This window comes from Pseudopipra pipra, chromosome 1 (genome assembly GCF_036250125.1).
Source record: "Pseudopipra pipra isolate bDixPip1 chromosome 1, bDixPip1.hap1, whole genome shotgun sequence".
NCBI lineage: Eukaryota > Metazoa > Chordata > Aves > Passeriformes > Pipridae > Pseudopipra > Pseudopipra pipra.
Genome location: NC_087549.1, coordinates 356,261 through 383,784, shown reverse-complemented (window position 1 = coordinate 383,784; position 27,524 = coordinate 356,261). Strand labels below are relative to the sequence as shown.

Below are 27,524 nucleotides of genomic sequence, written 5' to 3'. Positions count from 1 at the left end.
AGAGCCCGACGAGTGGGATACGGAAGGGAACGCGTAAGGGAACACATAAGCCTTGCCAAGGCTGCTCCTGAGCCTTGGGCAGGAACACAAGGAGCAAGGTACTGCACATACACTACACAGAGCAGCATGTGGGTCACAGCCCTGTTTTATTTCCTGGATGGTGGAGGAATGATACTTGTCGTGGCACAGATCCTCACTGACCTGACAGGAGTGTTGATGGATCTCCTGGCCAAGGGCCACATTGCTGTCACAGTCCTTGAGGACTTCCACCCAATTCAACCAGCATGTGCCTACCTGAATCAGGGGTTTGGGGGCTGGAACAGTTACATGGTTGATTCTGACCTCTACTAAGAGTTGAACAAGATTCCTTCTAGTGGAAGGTGTCCCTGCCCATGGCAGGGAGTGGAACAAGATGGTCTTTAAGGTCCCATCCAACCCAAACCACCCTGTGGTTCCGTGATCTGATTCAAGCATCTGTAATCTGTGAGGAGATCTGCCTTTCATCTCAAATATTTCCTTTGCAGGATTCCACTTACTCAGAAACATCTGACAAAGTCTGAGGGCCCTTCCTACTGCTTGTCACTGCCTTTGCTGGTCCTTTCCTCACCCACCTCCCCCATGACTTCTCCTGCCATGTCTGGGGGGAAGCACAGTTGGGGTGACCTGCTCAAAGCATCACAGAAATTAATGGGATGGGGGACAATGACACCCCAACCTTCCTTCTGCTGGAAAACAAATACTCCTTTGCTATTCATCACTCCAACCCTCCAGATGCACTAATCCAGTTCCAGGCCTTTGTACTTTTTCTTTGTTTTGAGCTGAGGCTAAAATATGTTGTTTGATCATGTTCCTTCTGCACAGGCTGAAGGACAGCACAGCGAGATCAGAAGAGACTGTAAAATGTGAACCATGGCCAATTCCATGGGTTCTGTACAGCTCTTTGTCTGCAACCACACCTCTGGTTTGGTATCATGTCATACAAGCTCCAGTAGAGATGGAAGGGCTGGGTCCATGGAATCCCAGGATGGTTTGGGTGGGAAGGGACTTAAAGCACATCCAGTCCCAGCCCCCTGCCGTGGGCAGGGACACCTTCCACTATTCCTTCCACTTCTTCTGGCATGACAAAGACCAAAACACCTGAATCTTTCTCTCCCATCAACAAATAGTCCTGGGAATATGAACTTTTCAAAAATAATAATTCTGTAAATCGTAAAATCCATCAGCAGGATGGTATCTGCTCTTGCTCCAAGGTGCCAGACACTGACAAAGGTTCTGTAGGATTTATGTCTCCACAGAACTTAACACCTCACAAATATGGCTCTAAACCTGTACCTGCTCTGGGGATTTTGGCCACAACAGCTTCAGCATTGCTGACTCCTGGGACAGGGAGACACGGGGCAGCTGGGGAGGCCCAGAGAAATGGGTGGGATGCACTGACCCTGCCCTGCCTGTGAGGAGGGAGGGCTCCTCCCCGGGGTACCCAGACTGGGGCAGGGACACCACCAGCCTCAGCTCAGGCACGTGGTCATCAAACCTCACCATCACTGCTGGGAGGGTGTCCAGCCACCACGTGGGGCACCACGGCCCCCAGGGCAGGGAAATGGCTTTCAGGGAGAAACCCCAGGCCACTTACAGAGTTGTGGATCCTGAAGCATGGCTCGGGCTGCTGGAAGGGGTTGGGGCTGTCCCCCTCCTCTGCTGTGTGTGAGGCAGCGCTTTGTCGCACGCGGGACAGAGGCTGAATGACGCCGGGCTTGGTCTGCTCGTGTCAGTGCCCAGGGAAAGGCAGAGGAAGAGGAGGGGGAGGGAGAAAGAGAGAAGAGAAATGAGCAGTTAGGGCAGCAAGGTGTCTGCCATGCAGGTGAATAAACAAATCCATGCAAATCCATGCACCCCAGCTCCATTCCTCAGCTGTGCTGCCCGCTCCAGCTACCGGACCCAGACCAGCAGGAGAGCTCCTGGGGCCAACAGCAAAAGAGATTCAGCCAAGGCAGGGTCACTCAGGACCAGTGGGTTATGGAGAAGGCCACAAGGGAGCATCTGCCACACAAGAAGCAGCTACAAGGGTCAGCAGGATATGGCAGGAGTGTGATGAAATTCAGAGGATGTGAGTGCTGGGGGTGGAAGTAGGGAAGCATCAGCCAGGAATTGGGAACTGGCAGAAGCTGTAGATGGAAGTGAACCAGACCCAGCCAGGGCTCTGACTAGAAATGCAGTTATGGGAGCTGAGGCAAGAGTCTAAGACTTGACCTAGGCATCATCATCGCTGCTGGATGCTGTGTGGAAGTGAACAGAGCATCTGACACTAAAGAGAGGGACAGCAGGAGTTGGGTAAGCCAGCAAAAACACCAGGAGTGGAAGCTGCGAGGGGAAAGGGGAATATAAGCTGCAAAAACAGCTGTGTTGGGTTTTCAAAGGGATCATAATTAGGACCTGGTGCATTTGTACAAACTTGAGGCACAGTGGAGGACTGGAGGAAATAGAACAGGAGCCAACAGTGGAGCTGCAAGGCTGAGCAGCCACAGGAGGAAGAGACAAGCTCTGTGTGCTGGGGGATGTGCAGGGACACCACAGTCAGGTCTCAGGACAGTTGTACTCACTGATTTACTGTCATCCTGCGACGTAATGAAGTTAATGGAAGCCTGCAAACAGAAATACAGGTGTAAATCTGGGGTCCACCTTGAAAACCTTTAGTTTACCTGTGCCCCACTGCCTGCCCTGTCTGGGGAACTCCCAGATGCCACAGAAACCCCACCATTCCTGCTTCTTTGAGTGGGGACAGGCCAGAGCTCCCCTGCCAGAGCAGCTCCTCTGCTATGCAAGGATGCCCTCAGCTCTCTGCACATCTCCAGGTTCTGACCCCAGCTCTAGGCTGGGCCTGGCCCTTGGTCACAGCCCCTGATCCTGGCCCACAGGCACATCTCCTGGTCCTGGCCCATGGGCACATTCCCTGGGCACATTCCCACCCTCCGCACCTGCCCCCAAGCCGGAGCAAAGCCATCCCACTGCAGGTCCTCCCCAGCAGCGCTCGCAGGTGCCATCACAGCAGCAGCTCACAGGGAGCAGCCCCTCGTGCCTCAGGTGCCACCAGGGCACTGCTTCCTCAGCGAGCCCCAGGGGAGCCCCAGAGAGCCCCGGGGAAGCCCCAGAGCCCCAGGGGAGCCCCAGGGGAGCCCCAGAGAGCCCCGGGGGAGCCCCAGAGAGCCCCAGAGAGCCCTGGGGAAGCCCCAGAGCCCCAGGGGAGCCCCAGAGAGCCCCGGGGGAGCCCCAGAGAGCCCCGGGGGAGCCCCAGAGAGCCCCAGGGGAGCCCCAGAGCCCCAGAGAGCCCCGGGGGAGCCCCGGGGGAGCCCCAGAGAGCCCCAGGGGAGCCCCAGGGGAGCCCCAGAGCCCCAGGGAGCCCCAGGGAGCCCCGGGTCCCCGCGGGGCCGGAGCAGGGCGCGGGCAGCGGGAGCAGCCGGAGCAGCAGCGCACACCAGCAGCGCACACCGCACACCAGCAGCACTTACAAAGCGGGTCTCCCTGCCGGCCAGGTGAGGGGGCCGGGGGGCTGCGGGCACCTGGAGAGGGGCATCAGCAGGGGAGAGAACAGGAGAGAAAACGGAGAGACTGGGTTTTCCGTGGGAGAGAAGCACAGAGACTGCAGCACCCGGAGCTGTCGGGGTGCCCACCACGGGGGAAGCCCCTCTGCCCTGCTCAGCACAAACAGACCCACCACAAACACCTCCTGCCTCCCCCCACCCCCTCACAGAGCCAACTCAGGACAAAGGATTCATTTCCCTCAGGAATTCTCTGAAATAAGCCAATAAATTCTGGCTGGACTACAAGATGTTGAAACCAAAGAATTAACAGTAAAAATAGATGGAGCCAAAGAATTAGAGACGCAATTCCTTGGAACTTCTGCTCTGGAGGAACAAGACTCCTGAATCCTCAGAAAAGCAGAGAGCTGGGGGTGTTCAGCCTGAAGAAGGCCTTGGGGGGACCTTAAAGCCCCTTCCAGTGCCTAAAGGGACTCCAGGAGAGCTGGAGAGGGACTTTGGACAAGAGCCTGGAGTGCCAGAACAAGAGGGAATGGCTTCCCATTGAAAGAAAGCAAGGTTAGATGGGATACTGGGGAGAAATCCTTCCCTGGGAGGGTGGGGAGGCCCTGGCACAGGTTGCTCAGAGAAGCTGTGGCTGCCCCATCCCTGGAAGGGTTCAAGGCCAGGTTGGATGGGGCTTGGAGCAACCTGGGCTAGTGGGAGGTGTCCCTGTCTATGACAGGGGTGTGGAACGAGATAGTCCTGAAGGTCCCTTCCCACCCAAACCATCCTGGGAATCCATGGAAACCAATCTCAAAGAAAACTGGCACTTGTGGTAAAAGGAAAACTTACAAACAGCCCAAAATAAACCCTCACCCAGTTTGCAGCTGCTGTCAGAAACACAAATAGGTAAACACATGCAGCTGGAACAAAGTGCCTTGAAATAGTGTTGCTATAACAAATCGTATCCTCTTCTGATCTTGTTGTGTTCCTGATGGACACTCGATTCCAAAGGATCCAGGAACTGAGGGAGATGCGAGACAGGCCGAGCAGTAACAGGAGATGGACTGAAGTGCTGCTCCTGCAGGTTCAGCACGTGGCCTCGATCCTTCTCCTGAGCCCGTGTCACTGCTCACCTCACCCCAAGGTAAAGCCCTTCACCTCAAGAGTCCCCTCCAGCTCCGAGAACTGAAATGGCTCCACTGAAGATCAGGGAAGTGCTGGAGCTGGTGGGGAGAGCAGCTGGACAGCTACTCCCAAACAGCTGGAGAGCAGCTGGACAGCTACTCCCAAACAGCTGGAGAGCAGCTGGACTCCAAAAGGAACACGACAGACCCAAAACGACTACAGACAGAGGACAAAGTACAACTTGCAGTTCACTCAAGCCCCCAGTATAAAACCCAGTTACAGGTAATGGCTGTGAAGGGAAAATTAAAAAATCCATTTAAGATCATTTAACTTCAAAAGGTTCAACTGAGCTGTGACACCTCCTGCCACAGGATGGACAGTGGGAGCAAAGACTCAGAGGCTGAAAAGGAAAGATCAGAGCTGATACAATGAATAAGAACAGTGAGGGAGGACAGGTAATATTCATAAAGAAAAAATAATCAGAAGTTACAAGAAATAAAGACACTTCCCACTGCAGAAGGAAAACCTCTGAGCAAGGAGCTGTAGCAAATCATTTCCTGAGAGCAGGGTCCTTCCACTTCCTTCCCAACAGCTCACGTGGGTCACCTCCAGTGTCACACACAGATCCAGGGATCCTCTGGGAAGCACTGGGCAGCACTGGTTCACAGACCCGAGATCCTTCTCCAAACCCTGACTCCTCCATTTCTTACCACATACCAGTTACCAGGGTCTCTGTATAAGGCCATTCCCAAAATACTGACAACTACAGGCAGTACCATTCCAGGTACTCCCCATCTCATCACCCTGGAATTAAGCCACTTCTCAGAGCTCGTTTATGACCAGCTAATCACCCTCCCAGCTCTCTGAGGCATTTTGAAGGAGGCAGCTCTTCCCTCGCTCTCTAGTTGCCCCCTGTGACAGATCCCCTCCACCTCGACAGTGTCACTGGAGGATGATAATCACCCTCAGCCTCCTCTGCATTTCATCCCTGGAAGTGCCTCCTGCCTTTCCCTATCACCTGTCCAGGGGCAGTCTCACCTGTGGATTACTGGGTGAATAGGGGGTTTCACGCCTGGAATTTCCTGTCCCAGACTCGCCCACAGGAGCCTGAAAGAGAGAAGACAAAGCTGGAGAGTTACTGTATGGCACAAGGGGGTCTGTAGAGCCCGGGAGCCATAGGACACCCTGGACATCCAGCCATGGCCCCTCCCCAGGGAGCAGGGTTAGCAGGACCCAGCAGCAGCTGGAATGTGCCAGAAACTGCCAAAAAGCACTAGAAACAGCAAGGGGATGGCATTAACCATTGGAACTGGGATCGTATCCAAACATCCTGCAAGGCCAGCTAGATCAGGGACAGCCTCTGCCTCACAGCAAGCCCTGAGAATCCTCTTCCCTGACTCCTCACAGCCCTCACAGGCAGGGTCACAGTCCAGGCAAACCTCCTGCTGTACAGACACTGAGCAAAAATAGCCATTGCCAGCTGGAAGGAGACAGGAATCATCCCCAGCCACATCCATTACCATTGGCCTGCTGGTAGGACCAGCAGCACTGGAGAGACAGGGCTCTCCTCAATTCCAGAGGAACTTCTGGCACCAACGCTTGGCTGAACCAGCCAACAGCCCATCCCAAGAGCTGAACAGAGAGCAGAGTCCCAGGAACCACCTGCACCCTGACTGCAGGAGTGAGGAGCACGTTTCGGAAGTGTTTTAGATGCCTAAAGGTGGAAGTAGGTCATTTGGGATTTAGAGAACTGTTTAGGCAAGCCTACGGTCCCAGTCACTAATATCACAGCCGCTGGTCAGTTGGTTCAAGTCAGCCTTGGGCAACAGTGTTTAATCTGACCAAGCCTGAAGTGACCTGAAGTTTATACTGGAGCACAGATTCCACTGCATGCCTTGTTCTACCTGCCTACACACTTGTGGAATTCCCTAAAACACCTCCAAGATCAATACAGCTGGGGGCTGGGTTGGTTGATTGGTTGGTTTTTCCTCTGTGTGGGGCTGTTCATCTGTGGCTGTTTAGCTTTTGAGACCTCCCAAAAGGCTGAGAAAGGAAGAAGGGGAAAGCAACGTAGAGCTCATCTAGAGGACGGGCTAGACCCTCTTTGGGTCTAGTCCCTGCTCTGCCAAAAGTTCCCTGTGCAACAGCAAGAATGTCAAATACAAACAGATTTCCCAGAGCAGAAAGCAAAGTTCTCCCTTGAAATCCCAGTCTCAATCTACTGAAAAGTGTCATTTGGAGGAGCAGCTCCTGGGCTGTGGATCAACCACGGCAGCTGCTCTCTGCTTGCTTTTCAGACGCCTAAGAAGGTTTGTTCAGGCCCAGGTGTGTAAGTGTGGCACCAGCACCGACCTCCCACCAGCCCTGCCAGCCCCGTGCTGCCAGCTGAGCGGGCAGGGAGCTGCTGTCCCAGCCGGACTGGGAGGGACAGCAGGGAAGTCCCAGATGTCCCCGTGTCCCCTTGGCGGGGCTCGGCAGTGCACGTGTGGGTGAGTGGGGTGCGTTAGTGGCCGGAGGACAACGCACTGACTGTCGGGGACCGACGGCCCCACGCGCAGTGCGGGGGCACACGGGTTAGGGGGCCCGGCCCACAGGCACCGTGCTGCCCAGTGCCGGGTTAGGGGGCCCGGCCACGGGCACCGTGCTGCCCAGCGCCAGGTTAGGGGGGCCCGGCCACGGGCACCGTGCTGCCCAGTGCCGGGTTAGGGGGCCCGGCCACGGTCACCGTGCTGCCCAGTGCCGGGTTAGGGGGCCCGGCCACGGGCACCGTGCTGCCCAGCGCCGGGGTTTAGTAGGGGCCGGTGGCCGGGACTGTGTGAGTGCATGCCAAACACACGGCACACGCCCTTGCCTTGCAGTACAGGTTGGTCTTCAGCACGCCCCCGCTGCCGTAGCCCAGGGGAGGCCCTCCCAGGCTGGCTGTGCCTGCGGCCTTGCCCCTGCGGTTGGCCACCACAAAGGGGTTCTCACTGAAGGGGATGGGCTGCGAGTCGATCAGACACTCTGGCTCGGGCGGCTCTGGAAGCTGCTCCTGGGACAAGGGACACCCTGTGGAGTCCTGCTTGTCTCTCCAGGGCTGTTCTGCCCCGCTCGTGTGCTGCTGGGGTGACGCGGGGTGCTGAGGGGGCCCAGCCACGCTGCTGCTGGTCGTGCCCGTGGGGTGCTGAGGGGGCCCAGCCATGCTGCTGCTGGTCGTGCCTGTGGGGTGCTGAGGGGGCCCAGCCACGCTGCTGCTGGTCGTGCCCGTGGGGTGCTGAGGGGGCCCAGCCACGCTGCTGCTGGTCGTGCCCCTGGGATGCTGAGGGGGCCCAGCCACGCTGCTGCTGGTCGTGCCCCTGGGGTGCTGAGGGGGCCCAGCCACGCTGCTGCTGGTCGCACCCACTGCTGGGTCCGGGGACGCTTCCCGGCTGTCCCGTGCCAGGGGCAGGGACAGCACCGTGCAGTCACCCTCCATGCTGGAGCTGGGCTTAGTACACTGAACAGGCTGAGAGGAAAACAGAAGGATCAGACAGAAATAAAGAGAACAGAATAAAGGAGAGGAGGAAGAAAATACAGAGCAGCTGATGAAGGACAGGAGAGAGAAGAATTGCAGCGCTAATGCCCACACACCATGCCATCCCTCTCTCCTGCTCTACCACCAATCTGTGACCCCCAGTGCCACTTCCAGGACAGGACCCCGCTGTGCACACATACCCTGGGGAGCTGACAGGCACGAGTGCTCCCTGCACTGCTCCAACTCACACACATTTCTCCTGCTGCTCTCCAGCCAAACACACTGCCAACACCTGCACGAGCACACGCCCTCCCCCTGCCCACCCCAGCACACAGAATCACAGAACAGCTCGGGCTGGAAGGCACCTCTGGAGGTCATTCAGTCCAACTCCCACTCCATTCACTCCCCCTGCCATGGCCCAGCCTCTGCTGTCATCTCAGCACTGCCACACAGTCACACAACACCCACCCCGTGCATTTCCAGCACACCTGCACAGGTGAACATGCTTTTATGGCCCCACTGCATCACAACACACCCAAAGTACCAGAGCTCAGTACAGCTGATGGAGCACAGACCCCTTGGGTGGCTCTTGCCGATGGTAGGACTGAGGCAGTCTCAGTTTGCACCCAGCCCAGATGAAGCCCTGACCCTTCCTCTTAATGCCATAGAAGAGAATTTGTTACCCCAGCCAGAGCCTTCCTCAAGGGAGCAGAGAAAAGCAAAGACCAAACCTTCCATCCAAGTGCCTCCGGGGAGCAGAAAGACCTCTCCTGCTCAGAGCACATTCTCCAGCTCCTGTGTCATGGCAGTGCTCACCAAAATAGCTCTCAAGGGTGGGCTGGTGACTACAATGGCAGCTGGGAGGCTCAGGAATTTCGGAGGCCCTCCCCTAACCCCCCAACCCAAGCTCTGTGACTGGCAGAGCCCTGGCTCATATCGTGTTTCCTGGGCAGCAAAGTCTGTGCTACCTTGAGAAATCCTGCTGTTGTGGCTGTATGACTTTCCAGTGTAAAAACCCTAATTCCAACCACCTTTTCCCAGGGGGCCATCAAGCCTGAAAGTCTGTGGGGAGCCTCAATCCCTATTTTGTTCTTGGACCTGACTGGAACTGGGCAGGATCTGCCCCTCAGCTGTAAGCTCCAGCTCCCACTGTCGTGGCATGTCCCGGTGGGGATTCCTCACTCCCTGGCCCCACAGGAACTATTTCTGTCAGACAAGCCACAATTTCTATTTTGGGTAAGCAAAGATTTGGGCAATGCAGTGAACTTTCCCAGCCTGCAGACAGGACAAGCACGTGTTACCCTGCATCCTCCAGGGCACTGAAAGAAATCTAATCTGAAATCTGCAGAACAAATACAGAGAAAGAATCAATGGCAAGAAACCAAAGAGAAACAAATTCAGAGCAGAAAGTACAGGTTGTTAATTAACTAATCATGGTGACCTGGTACTGAGACATGTCAGTTCTTCTCTGTTTCTCATAGTTCAGGAAGCAAAATTAGACTTTAATCCTTTTGCTGTGCTCAGTCCCTCACAGGTCCGGCTTTCCTGTCTGCTCGATGCAGACTACAGAGACTGGAACAGCTCTCTGACTCCTGCAAGGGCACTGTCAGAGTCACAGAACCCCAGGATGGTCTAGGTGAGAAGGGACCTTAAAGCTCTCCTCATTCCACCCCCCTGCCATGGGCAGGGACACCTTCCAGTAGACCAGGTTGCTCTAAGCCCTGTCTAATCTGGCCTTGGACACTTCCAGGGTGGGGCAGCCACAGCTTCTATCCAGATGTTGCAGTACACTGGCTGCATGGCCAAAGAGCATCACCCAAATGAGCATTCCCATGCTGCTTCCAAAGGGAATTTTCAGTTGGGCTTCTGACAGTGGACAAACAGAACAGGTAAATCCTCAGCCTTTGTTAAATCCTGCTCACAAAGGGACCCAGACACAGCAACACAGATGGATCCAAGGCAGACAATCACCTGCTCCCTTCTCTGGGGGCCATTCTTGGAATCCTCATGATGAATTCCACCCTCAGTTACAGTGGTCAGGATAGATGTGCAACCTCCTCTTGCTTCATTATCAGAACAAGAAAAATTCCCTGCAGCTCCATCTTGCTCCACAGCAAGGACAGGAATGGTTCCCTGCATCTCCTCCTGCCCCACAGTGAGGACAAGAACAGTTGCCTACAGCTCCTCTTGCCCCCCAGGGAGGACAGGAACAGTTCCATGTAGCCCCTCGTGTCCCATGGTGAGGACAGGAACAGCTCCCTACGGCTCCTCCTATCCCACAGCAGTGACAAGAACAGCTCCTTCGCAGGGAACTAAGTGTCAGTAAAGATACCCAGACACTGTTTTTAGAGGAGAATGTATGTGTGAGAGAGTTGGCCTGGAGACAGGGAGAAAGAGAAAACCACGATGGGAACGGGACAAGGGCACCAATCATCTGGATGCAGTCAGACTGTCCAGGGATGGACAACCTGTCACTGACCTGCCTGTCCTGCTGGAAAGCCCACCCTGGCTGAGTCTTCCAGCAGTCACCAAACAGGCCAGAGCAGCTCCTGAAGGACCACCAGAACCTCTGTCCCCACACCAGAACCTCCCTGTCCCCACAGCAGAACCTCACTTGTCCCCACGATCCAGGCAGACTTTTCCAACCAGAGCAAAGACAGGGCTGGTGACAGCTGGACAAAAGCACACACTGGCACCCATGGGCCCTTCCCTGAAGCAGGCCATTTATAGATGCCGCCCATCAGCCCGGCATTCCAGCACACTCAGCCCCACATTCCCATGCCAGGCGTTCCCACCTGACACAGCCTGCAAGGAACAAGCTCCCAGAGGCTGCTCCGCTCTGCACCGCGCTCGGACTGCCCGGCACGGAGGCAGCTGCTGCCTGGGGCTGGCTCTGCCCTCTTCCAGCTACTGAGTTAGAGACACTAAAAATAAACCTTTTCCTGATAATGCTTTTTTGTGTGACCAGCAGGAGGGAAACCCAAAAGCTGAGAAGTATGGGAACAAAAGGAGCCAGAGCTGGAGCCAGTGCAGGGCTGTCATTGAGTGAGGCAGAAAGCAAGAGGGCCTGGAAACAGGAGGAAAGAGAACAGGAGAAGAGACCTGTTTGCATGGAATGGGATGGAGACTGGAAAGGTAAAGAGATGATCCCAAAACAATGGAGTGGGATGATGACAGCAAGGGGAGGTCTTGCCACACCAGAAGGAAAGGAAGGAGACTGAGGGTGTGTGAAGGAGCAGGCAGAAGCCCAGTGGAATAGGGGTGATGCAGGGAAGATAAAAGGAAGCAAAGATGGAGAGAGGAGAATTTAAACAACACAGAAGGGAGATGAGTTTGTGATCCATAAAGTTTATGAAAACTGGAATTTCTCTTGGCCACTACATATGAGGGAGTGGCAGGCAGAGCACAGGGCAGGAGCATCCACAGCTGGAGTCACGACACACAACATGACACATGAGCCACAGGGCTCAGCCACAACACACACCCACAGCCACTTTGCCTTCTGCAGGCCTGGGGGATCTTGGCTTTCATAGAATCTCAGGATGGTTTGGGTTGGAAGGGACCCTGAAGACCATCCAGTCCTGTGCCCTGCCATGGCCAGGGACACCTCCCATTAGACCCATTGCTCCAAGCCCTGTCCAACCTGGCCTTGAACTTTTTTTTAATACTTTCAGTCTCAGCACCTTCAGCCTTTGTCCTTCCTAAACACCACCCCAAAATGGATGTACAACTGAGCTGTGCACCCAACACTGTCATCACTGTGTTGGGAAAAATCTTCCCCTCCCTCCTTGGCAGCTTTCCGGAGCCGCTGCCTTCCACAACAGATCCCTGCACTGTCCCACTCACGTCTCCTTCTCTTTCCTCTGGGCTGTTCTTTCTGCCTTGTTCCAGACTTTGTTTTTTGCAACTTTGCAAACTTTGCAACTTCTCTTCCCAAGAAGAAAAACCGCCTGGCTCTTGCTCTCCTTATTTTCTTATTCCCATCTTTCTTTTGCAGCTACCTCCCCATTTCAGTGCCAGAGTACCCCACAGTTCTGCTTCCCCATCTTCCTCTGCAGAGGATGCCACCACCAACCACAGCACGGCACCTTTCCTTACAGGGCAGGTAAGGAAAGGACCCCCATCTCCACAGCCCCTCACTGCCTCCCCCAGAGGGACCCCACCTCCTCTGCCCCCCCCCCTGCAGGGCCCCTCAGCCCCACTCACAGCACGGTTGCCTCTCTGCAGGCCACTGCTGGGCAGCGCTGCCAGGGTCCGGTAGTCCAGGCGCAGGGGTTCACTGGGGATGCTCTGCAGAGGGGAAAGAACCACAGACACCAGGAACGGGTCAGGCCCAAAGTCAGCTAAGGCAAGGAGGAAGAGCAATGAAAAGGGAACCACCCCAGTAACAACCAAGGCCTTATCTCCAAACTCTGCAGAGTTCCCACCGCCTGGAAAAGGAGCTGGAATTGTTCCAAACACAATCTGGGGGATCCACAGCAGGGGCTGGGCTTGAGAAGCCCTGCAGAGAACATGTCACTGTGGGCTCCTGGTCACCCACTGCTGCTCACATCCCCTCACTCCTCCTGCCCCCACATCCACTCCCTCACAGGGAGGGAGGAGAGTGTGCTGGACCTACCCATTTGTTCCAAGAGCATCCAGAACAGTTCCAGTCTGGATCTGGACATGTTCAAGAGTGCAACTCTGCAATTCCTCTAGTTTCTTTTCCCAACCTTAACTCACATTCACTGTACAACTTTGTTCAATTTTGCTTCCCACGTGTTGCCTTTCTAACCCCAAACAGAAGTCCAGGTTTCAAACCAGCCACTGTTTTCCACTGTCCCTTTCTCAATCCCTTACACATTTCTTCAGTTCTGATCTCTTCTGTTATCCCCAAAGTCACATCCTTCTAGGGGAGGGATTGGAGAACACAGGCTACAGGGAACAAACACTTTTTGGGGATTTCTCCAGCCTTCCAGTCCAGATGCAGCCCTTTTTTGGGACTCTCCAGCCCTCCTTCCGTGCTGCTCACCTCCACCTCCTCCTCAAGCTGCTGCGTGGCTGCCTCCCGCTCCCTACGCATCCGCTCCTTCCGTGGGACAGGACAGAGCCAGAGCAGAGAGACAAGAGAGAGGGAAAGAGGTCAGACATGCTGGGCAGGAACTCCCAAGGGGATAGAGGAGCAGTGCCAGCACCAGCAGAGGGGGAGCAGAAACTCAGCAAGAATCCTGGGACCAGGGAAGGAGGAGCTGGAATTCTGCACCCACACGATTATCACCAGCAGAACGGACAGGGACACCTGGGACAACATGGTCAGGCTGCCACAGTGCAGGGGAAGAGCAGAGGTCCCCAAGATCCTCAGCAGGGACAATCCTGGGGAAAGCAAAGGAGAGCACAAGCTACACAAGCACGAAGGGAGAGGAGGGGGTTGCTCATTGCTAGAAGAGACACCTTGACAGAGCAAGAGAGGTTGGAAGGGAACGGAAAAACAAATCTACAGAGCACAGGCCTGGCTGTCACCAAGGAAAAAAAGGCCTAAAACCCACATGCTGCTTATAGCATCAGTGTGATATAATCATTGTGATTATAGCAAACACATCAGGGAGGGACAGAGCAGAGTCAGCAGAAGGCTGGGCCCAGCACAGCCCATCAGCCCACGGTCACTCAGCACCGCAGGGACACTACAGAGTGACCAGGGACTAATCCCCAAAGCCCCAGCCCCGGGCTGGCTCCCAGGCTGCAAGAGGAAGGGATCAGTGTGGGACTGGTCCTAAAGACTGATTTCTGGATGCTGATACCTCTGTGCTTTGCTGCCCAGAGCTGGGGACACAGCAGCAGCATCCTTCCCTTCTCCTGCCTACGGAACCCTCCCGGCTGCTCCTCCCAAGCAGGAACCAGACAGTCCAGAAGTCCCGAGGCTGGGAGGCTGAGAGGTGGGAGGCAGCTGACAGGGAGCCAACTGAAAATTCTGCTGAGCACCTGGGCCCTTCTCTCCAACAGCTCCCATGCATCACAGACATCCAGTGTCCCACACTGCCCCCAACCTCCACAGGAGAAGACACTAATGCTCTGGAGGATCACAACTCCCAAAGGGATATGGGGGGATAGTTAAAGTTAAGGTCAATTCTGAGTCCAGTTATGCTTAGTTTTGGACAAGTTCTCTGTAGGGTGAGGGTTCCAGGTGACACTAATCTGGTGTATGGCCCCTCTCTGAGGCTGTACAGGAGCACCAGCCAGCCCAGATGGAGCTGGGGAATGCTCAAAGTCCATCTCTGACAACATATGGGAAGGATTTGGATTAAAATTAGAAAAATAACTAGAGCCACAGAGCTGGGACAGACAAATACACCAGGAATCAGTCCATGGAGACTTGGAGTTACTGATATTTCTATTAGAAACTGAATTATCAGAGAATTGAAGGCAACAGATGTCTGCAGCAAGTGGGTTTGAAAACCTCTACAGTGACTAGAGCAAAAACCAATTCTTCCCAGTTCTTCAGGCTGGAGACATGTTTGGTCTATTGTTCTTGTGCAGGAATCAACATGAATCATTGAAGAGTAAGAAAAGACATCCAAAAATGGTGACAGAAATTACTGAGGATGTGGCACTGAGATGGGAACTTCCTTCAGCATTCCACTGGCCCACCATGCAGTGCTGGCTCCACCACTGGGATAAATTTAATCATCAAAACCAGCTTTACAGCACAATCCCAGATTCAAGGTTTAAAAGACCCAGCAGCAAAACGTGTCTTTGCTCGTGGGCCTCAGTCCATGGATCCCGAGACCTCTGAGGAGCCTGGAGCATCCATTGCTGCCTCCTCCTGACACCCCAAGGGAAGGGGCACTAGGAAATACCAGCATTCTTAAAATGAGACATAGCCAAGGCTACTTCACCAGTCATAAAGGTTTTTCTATTTTTTTTTGGCCAAGTACTTTAAAGTAATCTCAGTATAAATTCTGGCAAAACCTTTCTTTACCTGAGCCTGGACAAATGTCACCTGCTCAGCCTGAGCAGCAGGTTGGGGCCAGACTTGGTTATTCACAGGTGTTAGAAGTACTGATACTGACCCCACATTACCTGAAGTCTCCTGGAGTTCCTGGAGTGTATTCAAATCCATATATCCATATTCAAATCCATATATCTATTTCCAAATCCATATTCAAATGCATATACTGCCAACATAAAACTGGCAGGAAAAGACTTTGCTCCAACAGAAACACAAAGAAATCAGGTTTGCTGAACCACTCTAAGTTCCTTCTCAGGTAAGGAACCAGGCATTTTATAGGAAAAACCTAAATCTATCTGAATTGGCTCTGCTCTGGGCTGAACCAAGGGCACTGGTGAGGTCCCTCCTACCTAAATTCTTCACAGAATCCCAGGATGGTTTGGGTGGGAAGGGACTTTTCAGGGTCATCTAGTCCAGCACCTGCAATGAGCAGGGAGTCTCCAACAGGATCAGGTTGAAGCTTATTCTGTAGGGTCATTCCACTTCCATCAGAACTGCCAACCTCACCCTGCTCTTGTGGGGCAGCAAATGTGAAAAGGCTGAGAAACTGCAACTGCTGAGAGAACCCAGAGAAACATCAGGTGTGACCAAACTGGGAACCTGATGGAACACCTGCAAAATGTACACACTCATCTGCCAGAGGAGCAGATTCCCAACTGACAACACCAAGGAATTCAGCTCTCTCTTCCAAATGCTGACTGGATACATTACTGTTTTAGGAGGGAAACCCCAAGTCCTCGAGGGGCTCGAGTCTTCTGATCTATTTCTGGGCAATTCTACTTCTATTTCCAAGAAATTCTATCTCTGTTTCTGTGCAAGGTTGAACCAGTGAGCAGAAACACAAAACTCTCACAGCAAAGCAGAGAAATGACCATGTGAACTGAGGAGCACAAAGCTGTGGCTGATTAACAGCGTCACTTCTCCACTCAGGGCAGCTCTGAGCTGTGTGTTCTCATCTTTGCTCACAAAAGCTCTGTCAGGTCATGGGGTACTGGACAGTGAGAACTGATTAAATTTGGGACTTCCAAGCTCATTGGCCATCTTTCTCAAAGCTGCAGCTTGGCCAGGAGGCACCAGCAGGTAACAAGAATGGACTCTGAATACCACAGATGCATCACCAGAGAGGTGCATAGGGAGGCACAGCAAAGCCAGAGCAGCTGGGGTAATGGAGCAGTTCTCTATGGAGAGGGAATGGCCAGAGCTGCCCACAGCACTGACAATGGGACAGAGATCCAGAGCTCCCATGGCACTGACAATGGGACAGAGATCCAGAGCTCCCATGGCACTGACAATGGGACAGAGATCCAGAGCTCCCATGGCACTGACAATGGGACAGAGATCCAGAGCTCCCATGGCACTGACAGTGGGACACAGATCCAGAGCTCCCATGGCACTGACAATGGGACAGAGATCCAGAGCTCCCATGGCACTGACAGTGGGACAGAGATCCAGAGCTCCCATGGCACTGACAACAGGACAGAGATCCAGAGCTCCCATGGCACTGACAGTGGGACAGAGATCCAGAGCTCCCATGGCACTGACAATGGGACAGAGATCCAGAGCTGCCCATGGCACTGACAATGGGACAGAGATCCAGAGCTCCCATGGCACTGACAACGGGACACAGATCCAGAGCTCCCATGGCACTGACAGTGGGACACAGATCCAGAGCTCCCATGGCACTGACAGTGACACTGAGATCCAGAGCTCCCATGGCACTGACAGTGGGACAGAGATCCAGAGCTCCCATGGCACTGACAGTGGGACAGAGATCCAGAGCTGCCCATGGCACTGACAGTGGGACAGAGATCCAGAGCTCCCATGGCACTGACAGTGGGACAGAGATCCAGAGCTCCCATGGCACTGACAACAGGACAGAGATCCAGAGCTCCCATGGCACTGACAGTGGGACAGAGATCCAGAGCTCCCATGGCACTGACAGTGGGACAGAGATCCAGAGCTCCCATGGCACTGACAATGGGACAGAGATCCAGAGCTGCCCATACCACTGACAATGGGACAGAGATCCAGAGCTCCCATGGCACTGACAGTGACACTGAGATCCAGAGCTCCCATGGCACTGACAATGACACTGAGATCCAGAGCTCCCATGGCACTGACAGTGACACTGAGATCCAGATCTGCCCATACCACTGACAATGGGACAGAGATCCAGAGCTCCCATGGCACTGACAGTGGGACACAGATCCAGAGCTCCCATGGCACTGACAGTGGGACAGAGATCCAGAGCTCCCATGGCACTGACAGTGGGACAGAGATAACCTGTGGCACCTTCCTCAGGGCTCATGGGCTCAGCAGAGTCGCTGTCACAAACAGATTTTGCTACACAAAAAATCTCTCACCACTTTCTCCATTTCTTCTCTCTCCCACTGAGTTGCTTCTCTCACCATTTCCATCTCCTAGGAGAGAGCAGAGTTAGAGCCACCTCAACCAGTGCTCTCTCCACACCTGGAGCACCTGGAACCTCACGAAGGCACCACAGTCCCATCCTAGTGCATTCCTGACCCATGTGCTGGGACCTGCTGATCCCACGCCACGTCCAGGGCCTGTTACGTTGCAGATTCCACACACCAAGGGAGACTAACTAGAGATTTCCAAAAACTGTTTGCACTCTCCCAGTTCAGGCAGAACACCCACCTTCTGCAGGATCTCCAGTTCCTCAGGGCTCAAATCCCGGTCAATGGAGGAGATGCTCTCCAGGCTGTTCTTGCGCCCGATGCCAGCAGCAAAAGGGTTTGCGATGATTCCTGGGGACATCTGCAAACCAAAAGGCAAATCTCACCTGCTGGAAGTCCACAGAGTGCCATTCCAAAAATTCCCTATCCCGGGCTCCCAGGTATGGAGTACCAGGACAGTTCCTGATTGTCAGAACCAGAACTCTTTCACAATTTGAAACCTCATTCCATAGAATCCCAGACTGGTTTGGGTTGGAAGGGACCTTAAGAACAGCCAGTTCTACCCCTGTCATTTCAGCTGACAAGTGCTTGAGGATCCTGAGATCTAAGAAAGATGAATTTAAATGGACCCAGGCGCAGGAAAGGGATGAGGTGAGCGGGGATTGGGTTCATGTTCTCCTGAAGAATACAAGAGCTGACTAGCTAAGCCTTGAAAACAGAAATCTGAGAGGGCAGAGGATTGCTCCAGGGAAGTGTAACCCTGGAGAAAGGCAAGTGGGGAAAGGTAAACAACAATAAAGAGCCAGACAACTGACTGTAAAGGAAATATTGGCCCCAAAAAAATGGGCACAAATAGCCTGGAGAAAGTGAGCTTGAAAACTTCATTTCAGTGCAGTGCTAGCACGGGACAATTCTGGAACCAGCAGGAACGAGACAGTCCTGAGGGACCACTGCTTTTCTGGACTGGCAACCACCTCCAGTTCATATCACAGGTCAGACTGAAATCTGGGACCTCGAAAAACATCTACAGCAAAAGGCTGGGAAAACCCAGCATTCTGTGAAGAAAGAGGAAGGATCCATGTGGGGGACCCTGGTCACTCCAGCCCTCACCTCGATGGCAGCTGCAGCCTTGGGGTCGAAGCCGTCGCACACCAGCACGAGCAGCGCGTCGCCCACCCCCCGGAGGATCTGCACCGCCTCCGTGTGCGTCATCCCCAGCAGGCTCTGGTGGTTCACCTCCAGGATCCGCAGCCCCACCCTCAGGCGGCCGTCCCGGGCCGCAGCCCCCGAGGAGCTCACCTGGAACAGAGCAGGGAGTCACTGGAGAGGTGACAGAGATCAGAGAGCACGGGGACCGTCGGGGGGACAGAGCGAGAGGGGACAGCACACACAGGAACACTGAGCCAGGGAAAGCATCTGCAAGTACTGCTGGAGACTGGTGGAGAGAGCAGGGGAGGAAGAACCTGTGCAGGCTGGCAGAAGAAACAGGTGTGGAAGAATCTCTTATGGGAGATAAAAGAATGTGAATTTGAAATGTGTTGTCCCAAGGAAACAAACTGCTTTGGCTTTGCCAGTGAAGTGGGTGAGAAGGAAAAGGTCTCAAATCATGATGGATCTCAGAAAGGGAAATCATTGTTTGGTGGGAGAGAGACACAATGGAAATGCAAATGAAGACAAACTAAGGAGGAAGTAGGCAGGGATCAGACATGCAAAGAGGAGGAAGAAGAAAAGCATCACTTTTCTATCTCTGTTAGTGGAAATACACAGTGAAAATCAGAGGCAGGAACTCCACTCTGGATAGGACAGATAAGAGAGGTGAGGGGAGTAACACAGCTGAAGGGAGAGCAGAGCTGTTCAGGGCTTTGCTTCTCTGCAGGTTAAAACAACCAGTATTGCGAAAAAAGGGGAGGGAGGTGAACTAACCCTGTACTGTGGCTAAACTGTGACCCTTCCAACCCCCAAATGCTGCAATGCTGTGAGAGAGAAAACCAAACCCAATCCTTAAAAACAACCATCAGTTACAATAACCCCAGGTTTTCTTTTCCTGCTATTGCAAATGTCTCAGGTGAAAGTGCAACTGTCGCTCTAACAGAGGGAATTTAAATTCACTCTTTTAACTTCAGAACCCAGATAAAGCAGTTACAGCCATGTAATGAAAAATGCTGTATGTTCCCTTGCCTTGAGTGCAGCCAATTATCAATTATCAGGGCTGACTGGCAATTATGGAGTGTCCCCAGCCAGGAGGATGATTTACATCAGTCGCTGCCCCACAAGACCAGCTAAAGAGGGAACCAGTGACACCAAGGTGAACCAGAGTCTTTGAACCACAAAGGAGACCCAGAGTCTCCTTTGCCAGCAGCAAGACCCACTTATTAAAATGACACCACTTATTACTGTGCTCCACTGCCAGCAAGGAAGAAGAGGTAATAAAAACTTTTTGGAAAGGGTTGGGAGGAGCATAAGCTGATGCACAGTTCAACAAGAAAACACGTGTTGCTTCTGGGGGAAAAGTGATATGAGAAATAAGTGTGACACAAGCAGTCACAAAGGGAACAAAGTTCACACAGGGTGTGTGGCACAGGAGGAAAGGGGAGCAATTCCTGATGCTTCCCATGGAAGGAGGGAAGAGTTCATGAGTCAGGGGGCAGGAAGACACAGGCATGTGGGAAGCAACAGGAATGTGGGGAAAAGGAAGGATGTGTGGGTTCACGTTACAGAAAAACCGTAAGAGAGGAAACACAAGGCAAAATAAAGGCAAACAGGAAATGGAAGAAGAAATGGTGTAGCTGTTGTAGAGGAGGAAATATGAAAGGACAGGGATTTGCCTCCTTAGGTGGAGGAAGAGTGTCTAGAACTGCTGCACCAGTGAAAGCAGACAGAGCACACCCACCAGATGCCCCAGGGATCACCCTTCTCCCTGGCAGCCCTCGCGTGGCACCGACCTGCAGAGTCAATGCTCTTGGTACCTTGGAAATGAAGATGCCTTCGTCGGTGGGATCAAACGGATTGCCAGCATGGCCCTTGGCTCCACCCCGGATGCTGATGCCCAGCTTCTCTCCTGGAGCCTTTTCAATGCATATTTCCTGGAATCACAGAAAAGAGTTCTTGTTTCTGGGACAAGATCGTGCTGGGATAGCTGGGGGAACACTCCTGGGAGTGGCCATATTCTGAATGCCCTGAAGAGGGCCTGAATTAATCCTGTCCCTCACTTGGCAGTTTGGTCCCTTTGGTGAGGCTCTGCCCACTTCTGTTCCCTGCTCAGGTGTGGTCCTCAGGGAATCTGGGCATTCTCTGATGACAGTCACCACGGGCATGGCAAGAGACCCTCACCACTCCCCCACTGGAAACATGCTCACAAGAGACTGGATCCTTCCAAAGGAGAAGGAAACTCCAACCAGGAGTCTGGCTGTGTCCCAGTCCCAGCCCTGCAGCCAGGTGAGCAGCGGCCCCCCGAAGCGACGCTGTGTGACTGCCCCAGTCTGTCCCTCGGGACCCACCTGCATGCCCGGCGGAGGCGGGTCCCTCCGCACCAGCATGGAGAGCTCCTGGGCGTTGGAGAGCAGCGCGTTCACCGCTTCCTGGTGGGTGGCGTGGCGCAGGTCGATGCCGTTCACCTCCAGGATCCTGTCCCCCACGCGGAGCCCGCTGCGCGACGCCAGCCCCCGGGGAATGACCTGCAGAGAACCATCGGCACAGCTGGAGAAGGGAATTCCAGCTTTCCTTGGAGACATGACCGTGTCCCTGGGCGTCCTCCCACACCCTCCAGGCCTGTTGTGACTCCTCTCTCTGCAGCCAAAGTTCCCCAAGAGGTGACACATCTGTGAACACTGGCAAAGAATGAAGTGGGATTTGCTTTGCACTGTCATTCCGTATGTTATTCTCAGATTCCCAATTTTACCTGAACCAAACCTGTTCCAGCTTTGCCATTTTTTTGTCCGTGACTGTAACCAAGACTGACAGCACCAGTACAACTCCAGCCCTCACCCAGTGCTCTCCTCTCACCCAGGGGATCCTGAGAGCTACAGAGGGACTAACCATGGCACCAAACCTCTGTTTCTGGTAAAACAAAGGAGTCAGCAAGGAAAGGCTGACATCTGTGAGCACGGGGGCAAGCAGGGATGGTGGGAAAAAGTTAGTCTGGCTTTGGGAAGAGCAAATCCTGCTCCACTGACCTGCTGAAGTGCTGCAAGAGGAACAATGGGCACGTGAAGGAAGGGATCTGGCAGGCATCACTTCTCGAATTCCAAATAGCCCTTAACAGGGTCTGAACCTTGACTCCCAGCCACAGGTGTTAGAGGAGACAGATTCAGCATCTCCATGGGACAAGAGATGTTGGGAAGCAGAAAGGGCTGGGCAGGGATGTCCTCTCCAGCATCCCTGATCCAAGGAGCATGGATGTGCAGGACTGTGAGGGAATGGCTTACAGCCTGACTGGCCTGTGTGCTGTCCCTAAATGGCATCAGCTGATGTCACCACTGGAACGGAACTGGGGTCGAAGGGCATTGGCCTGAGTGCAGCAGAGCAGTTCTGGGTGTCCCTGCACTCACACACTCATCCCACCAGTGATGACTGACTTTCTGCAATGCCAGCATTTTCCCACGACTCACTAAAGCCAAGAGGAGCTCAGCAATTTCAGAAGCTAACTGGGATCCCTCCAAAGAGTTTGGCAGAGATTACACAGGTTTGAGGCTTTTATGTGCCCTGAGGTGGCTCCAGCAGCAGCAGCACATCCAGGTACAACCCTTCACACATCCCCCTCCCATCCCTTTATTTCATAAATCCGTCCTTTACTTCTGGACTTGCATCAAAACCTTTCACCTTAACCCCAATAATCCAACGGCTCAGGGCTGGGCGGCTCTCCTGGGTCTCTACCTTGGAGATGAAGACCCCTGGCTCATGAATCCCAAAGGGATGGCTGGAATGGTCACTGCCTCCAACGATGCTGAGGCCCAGGGGACCACCCGCTTTCACCAGATGGATCTCCTGGAGGGAACAAGAAAAAGAGTCAAAGAGAATGAGGGATAGCACATACAGACCTCAAACATTAAAAAACATGGAATCAGGGGTGTTTTGACAGGTGAACACCCGCAAGACAAGTTTCCCCATGTGGGACAGTGCAGCCTGGAGAAGAGCTGGAAGGGGCTCCAAGAGAGCTGGAGAGGGACTTTGGACAAGGACCTGGAGTGACAGGACAAGGGGGAATGGCTTCACACAGACAGAAGGCAGGGTAAGATGGGATACTGGGGAGAAATCCTTCCCTGGGAGGGTGGGGAGGCCCTGGCACAGGCTGCCCAGAGAAGCTGTGGCTGCCCCATCCCTGTGGAAGTGTTCAAGGCCAGGTTGGATAGGGCTTGGAGCAACCTGGGCTAGTGGAAGGTGTCCCTGCCCATGGCAAGGGGTGCAAATGGATGGGCTTTCAGGTCCCTTGCACCCCAAGCTTTTCTATGATGACTTCTCCACGCCCCGAGAACCCGGTGGGCCAACCCCCCTCCCACCACCACTTTTCAAATGAAACCCACCCGGGCTTGCGCTGCCCCGTACCCCAGGCCCAGCTCACCTCGATGGGGTACTGATCCTCCAGCCCTCTGGAGAGGTGGTTCCTCTGCGGCGCGGGGGTCTCCTGGGGCGGGCTGTCCCCGGGCCCGGGGGGCGGCGGGGGGGAGTGCATGCGCCCGCGGGGCGCGGCTCCCTCGCCGGGCTGCTCCGAGCCCTCTCTCTCTACCAGCAGCACGATGGTGGGGGAGGCCGCGGTAAGCAGCGCTACGGCCTGATCATGCCTGGCTTCTGTCATGTCTACCCCATTGATCTAGAACGACCCGCAAACTCCGTGTCAGACCATCGCCCGGCACCTCCCGGCGTGCCGGCGCTCGGCCGAGCCCCCGAGGGACCCCATCCCGCTGGAGCACGGCCCCGGCTCAAAGGCCTGTGCCCCTAGGCACCCTCTAACTCACCCTGCTCCCTCCTACACAGCACGGGGACATAGGTGCCTGCTCATCCCTGTGGATCCCAATCCCCTTCCTAGGCAGCTCTCCTGCCCCTTTCCCACCTTCCCTGTGCACACGGTGCCCTGCAGCACCACTGATGCTCCAGGGACCCCACAGGCCACGTGTGATGCTCCACCTCCTGCACCCCCACAAACCCAGCTGGGCCTGGGCTTTGCTGCAGCTCGCCCAGGAGAACACCCAACACTCCCTGGCCTTCCACTCCAGCTTCCCACTGGGACAAGAGGCTGCAGTAAAGGAATGGGGCCAAACACCTCAACATGGGAGAAGCCAAACCAGCGATTTTCAGCCACGATGCCACAAAACATCGATGTGCTGGGGCACCTGCTGCACTGTCACCGGGCCACCTGACCTTATCGGCCACCCAAAGCCCAGACACAGGCACTGAAGGCTGACTGGACCCGTCACTGGTCACCCAGCCACTGGTGGCCACCTGTGCTGGGCAAGGTCATGGCAGCCTGGGGGAGATGACAGCTCTAAGGCATTAAAAGTGACCCCAGGTACAGAGAGACCAGGAAGCACTGAGAGCCTTTCCTACAAAACTAAAACAGCTTCCCATGAAACTCAAAGGACCAGAGGGATGCAACTGTTCTCCACAAATGTATGAGAGGCAGAAAACCAAGAGCCAAGCTGGAAGAACGCTGCCCAAAGGACAAAACTTGCCAGGAGAAAGTTGAAGCTGAAAATTAAAAGGTTTCTAGTCATTAGGTTCTGGAAAAGCTTTCCAAAATGAACGAGGACATGAAACCAGCAGCTGCCAAGATGGGGTTTGATTAGCTCATGAAATAACGTGACTGTAATAGCCACAGCAACCGGGCTTTGTAGCCCAATTCCTCACAGCCTGATTCCCAAATATTGTTACTCCCCAGCTCCCTCCCAGAGAGCAGCTCCTGCACTGAGCTGACACACACAATCTGACAGGGTTTTGTCCAGAACCCCAAAGACACGCCCAGCACTCACCCGACAGGCCCTGTCCCCACCCACAGCCACAGGAGCTGCTCCCACTGTGACAGGGAAGGAGAACCACAAGCAGTCCTGTGCTGTGCTGGAAAATCTGAGCCCCAAGTGTCACCTCTGCTGAGGGACTGTCCTCCTGGGACACCTCTGGCACCAACCAGAAGGATGGGAAGGCAGCAGCTGGCACACGCTCGTGGGAAGAGGAAGGATGAAAAGGACCTGGGTGGTGGCTGCTGAGCACAGGAGACAAGGCAGCAAGCAGGAAAGGTAATAAATTAACCAGAAAGGTGCACAGACCTTAATGGAATGCAAGGAGCATAGACAGGGCTTGAACACTCCTGGATGTCCATCGAAGGAATCACCCACGTTAGAGAAGTGTAACCAAACTTGGCAACCCATCCAGAGAGGTAGTGGAGATTATGAAAGGTTATCTCAGCACAGCTCTTGTGGAAAGGGCCAGCTGGCTGCAGGAAGCTTTAAGGTGGGTTGTGGGAACGTGCATCACTTATTATGGAATGTTTTCCAGAAGGGAAAGGGGACTGGTCCAGGATGAAAGAGGAGGAACTAGCACAGGGAAATGCTGAGGGTGGAGAACAAGAGGCTGCTGGTCGGTGCCGCTGTGGCCAAGCCCTGGGCCTGCTCACCACATCTGCTCTGCCCTCTCCCCACATTCTGTATTTACTGTGCCACTTCATGCTCTTCTGGGTACGTGTGTGAGAGCTACTGGTAAAATTCAAGCTGGACTAGCCAGCAAGCAGGAATCCAAAAGGTGGTGAGAGCCAAGAGCTGGTCCAGAAGCTGGATGAAAGGCTCAGGGTCTGACCAAAGAGCCCCAAAGACCTCAATGCTTAGGCTGCAGGCTGGAGACCTACAGACATGAGCATTTTCCTGAGAGAGGAGGGAACGTGTGCCCATTCCACCAGCAAACCCGATGAGCTGGCAGGCAGGACCTGGGGGAAGCTGGCTGTTGTTCCTGCCCCGTGAGGACTCCCTGTGCTCAGCTGGGCACCTGTAAGGGCACTGCCCCCCTTCCTGCTTGTGTGAATCTGGGGCCAGCTGTGTCTGCAGTGTGTTCCACCTTTGGAATCTGCACTTCCCCCTGCTGATGGCTGGACCTGGGAGCAGGGAAAGTGGCAGCCATGTGCCCAGAAGAGTGGGAAGGGAGGATCCCTTGGGTCCTCAAATGGTTAACAAAGGTGACACGCAGGAGAGACTCGGCCTTTGGGTTCTATTACCAGATCAAGGCCCAACAAAATCACTGAATTGGAACAAGATGATCTTTAAGATCCCTTCCAACCCAAGCCTTGCTCTGACTCTGTGACTCTACAGTGATAGACCTGCTCCAGACCTGCTCTTGATTTCTCACATCCCCTCTGCTATTTTCCTGTCCCTGACATGATGAGAGTGGTCAAAGGGGGTCAGACCAGAAGGGCTCAGTGGTACCTCCCTGGAACAGGGATCAGGGCACAGGACTCCCAGAGTCAGAGGTGTATTGTGTGACAGCCCTTGATGCACTGCACCCAGTAATTCTGCATTACCTGGCAATGCTGGAGCCCTCCCAGCCTTTAGGCAGCTCATTTTCCATGGCCTTTATCTAGCTAGAAAGCAAGGCCAGCCATGCAGCACAGCTTTCTGAGTGTCCAAGAGGAAGGGACAGCATCTCTATCCTCTCCCTGCTCCACACACTTCTCTGTGTGCCAGGAAATTATATTATTCTGACAAATCTCTCAGGGATCAAACTGCCTCATCAGGACTCCACATGTCACCTACCACTGTCCTAAATCTCCCCAGAATCAGTTTTCTTTAATCTACTCCCAGTCCCATCCAAAAACACCAGATGTCCCAAGTGACTGCTCCCAATTCTGCTCCTTCCCTGCTAGATTCCCAACCCACAACTCCAACTCTCTGACATTGCCCCCAGCAGCTCCCTGCCCCATGTCTTCCCCCACCAAAAGGACTCCCAAGAGACATGGGAACACGGGGAAGTTGGGGAGTGAGTGTCACTCACTGGGGAATTTTGGGGGGTGTTAACTTGGAGAGGAGACCCAGGCTGGGCTCTTCATCCATGTGCTCAAAGCTCCCTTAGGAAAGTCAAAGGAGCAATTCTGGTCCTTCCCCTGCAGAAGGGTCCAGGAGGGTTTAGAGCACAGGGGAAGAGCAGGATGCTGTGCTGTATTTGTTTTCCTAAGAAAACAAGATTCCTTGACAAAGTGAGAGCTGAGGCCATGCCCAGGAGACCATGGCTTTGGAAACAGGCCCTGCCTGTGGGACCCAAGAGCCCAGTACCGAGCGAGGGTCCCCCCTTCCCCAGGCAGGTACAGGGAACACACTCAGCCTGCACCCACACCCCAGGAATCACCGCAGCCTGGAGCTTTCCAACCAAAATGGGCAACCACTGCTTCAAAAGGGTGCGGAAAGCAGGCTCGGAAGTTGCGGGAATAATCTGGTGAGTGTTCTCCTGGAAAGCAGTAACCTGCTCCTGCATTAATCAGAGCTGAGCACAGGACCTGAACTGCAGCTGGGGCTCAGCACCAAACCTGTATGGCCACATTCACCCATGGGGGTGTTGGGACTAATGACAGCAAGGCCTCAGCCACATCAAAATCCAGCACAGGCCCCAAGCCTTCTAAGCCCTGAGCCCACACAACCTGCTTGGAATTCTCTGCAGGCTATTACTAGGGAATTAGATCTGCTTTTCCTACAAAGCTGCCCACGGATATAAATAGAGCTGGTGAAGGGGGGTGGAGACAGGTTTGACTTTTGACTCTGAGATTTTCTCTCTTCTTGCCACAGATAGAGCAAACCAACCCCAAATGCTGGGCCTAAGTCCTGCCTCTGTACCAGGGAGCATTAAAACACGAACAAACCCAAAATAATTTAGCCTATGTGGCACTGATCAGGATCAGGGCTGGATTTTAAGAGGAGTGGGGAGCTCTAGCAGGAAGGGAGTGATGCTGTACCAGTTGAAGTCTCCTGCCAAGACACTAATGTGGGGCCTGGGCCTGAGTTCCACCGAAACGTGCC

The 27,524-nt window shown here is 54.1% G+C and overlaps 1 protein-coding gene across 26 annotated transcripts in view; it reads right to left on the bottom strand.

Annotated features, from left to right (window-relative positions):
• Nucleotides 1-27,524, bottom strand: part of SCRIB (scribble planar cell polarity protein) — a 104,489-nt gene that overhangs the window by 21,974 nt on the left and 54,991 nt on the right. For 6 of the 26 annotated variants that reach the window (XM_064675576.1, XM_064675002.1, XM_064676067.1 and 3 more), the window contains 13 exons: nucleotides 23,099-23,347; nucleotides 22,414-22,524; nucleotides 21,039-21,215; nucleotides 20,508-20,624; nucleotides 18,652-18,840; nucleotides 17,783-17,902; nucleotides 17,488-17,544; nucleotides 13,151-13,207; nucleotides 12,346-12,429; nucleotides 5,685-5,753; nucleotides 3,507-3,557; nucleotides 2,601-2,642; nucleotides 1,634-1,762 (listed from right to left, as the gene is read on the bottom strand). In XM_064675576.1, coding sequence (XP_064531646.1) covers nucleotides 1,634-1,762; nucleotides 2,601-2,642; nucleotides 3,507-3,557; nucleotides 5,685-5,753; nucleotides 12,346-12,429; nucleotides 13,151-13,207; nucleotides 17,488-17,544; nucleotides 17,783-17,902; nucleotides 18,652-18,840; nucleotides 20,508-20,624; nucleotides 21,039-21,215; nucleotides 22,414-22,524; nucleotides 23,099-23,347 — 1,452 coding nt within the window. Of the gene's footprint in view, nucleotides 1-1,633; nucleotides 1,763-2,600; nucleotides 2,643-3,506; nucleotides 3,558-5,684; nucleotides 5,754-7,399; nucleotides 8,131-12,345; nucleotides 12,430-13,150; nucleotides 13,208-17,487; nucleotides 17,545-17,782; nucleotides 17,903-18,651; nucleotides 18,841-20,507; nucleotides 20,625-21,038; nucleotides 21,216-22,413; nucleotides 22,525-23,098; nucleotides 23,348-27,524 lie in introns of those variants that run through there. The other 20 variants (XM_064675899.1, XM_064676526.1, XM_064676227.1 and 17 more) reach the window with 17 other exon arrangements.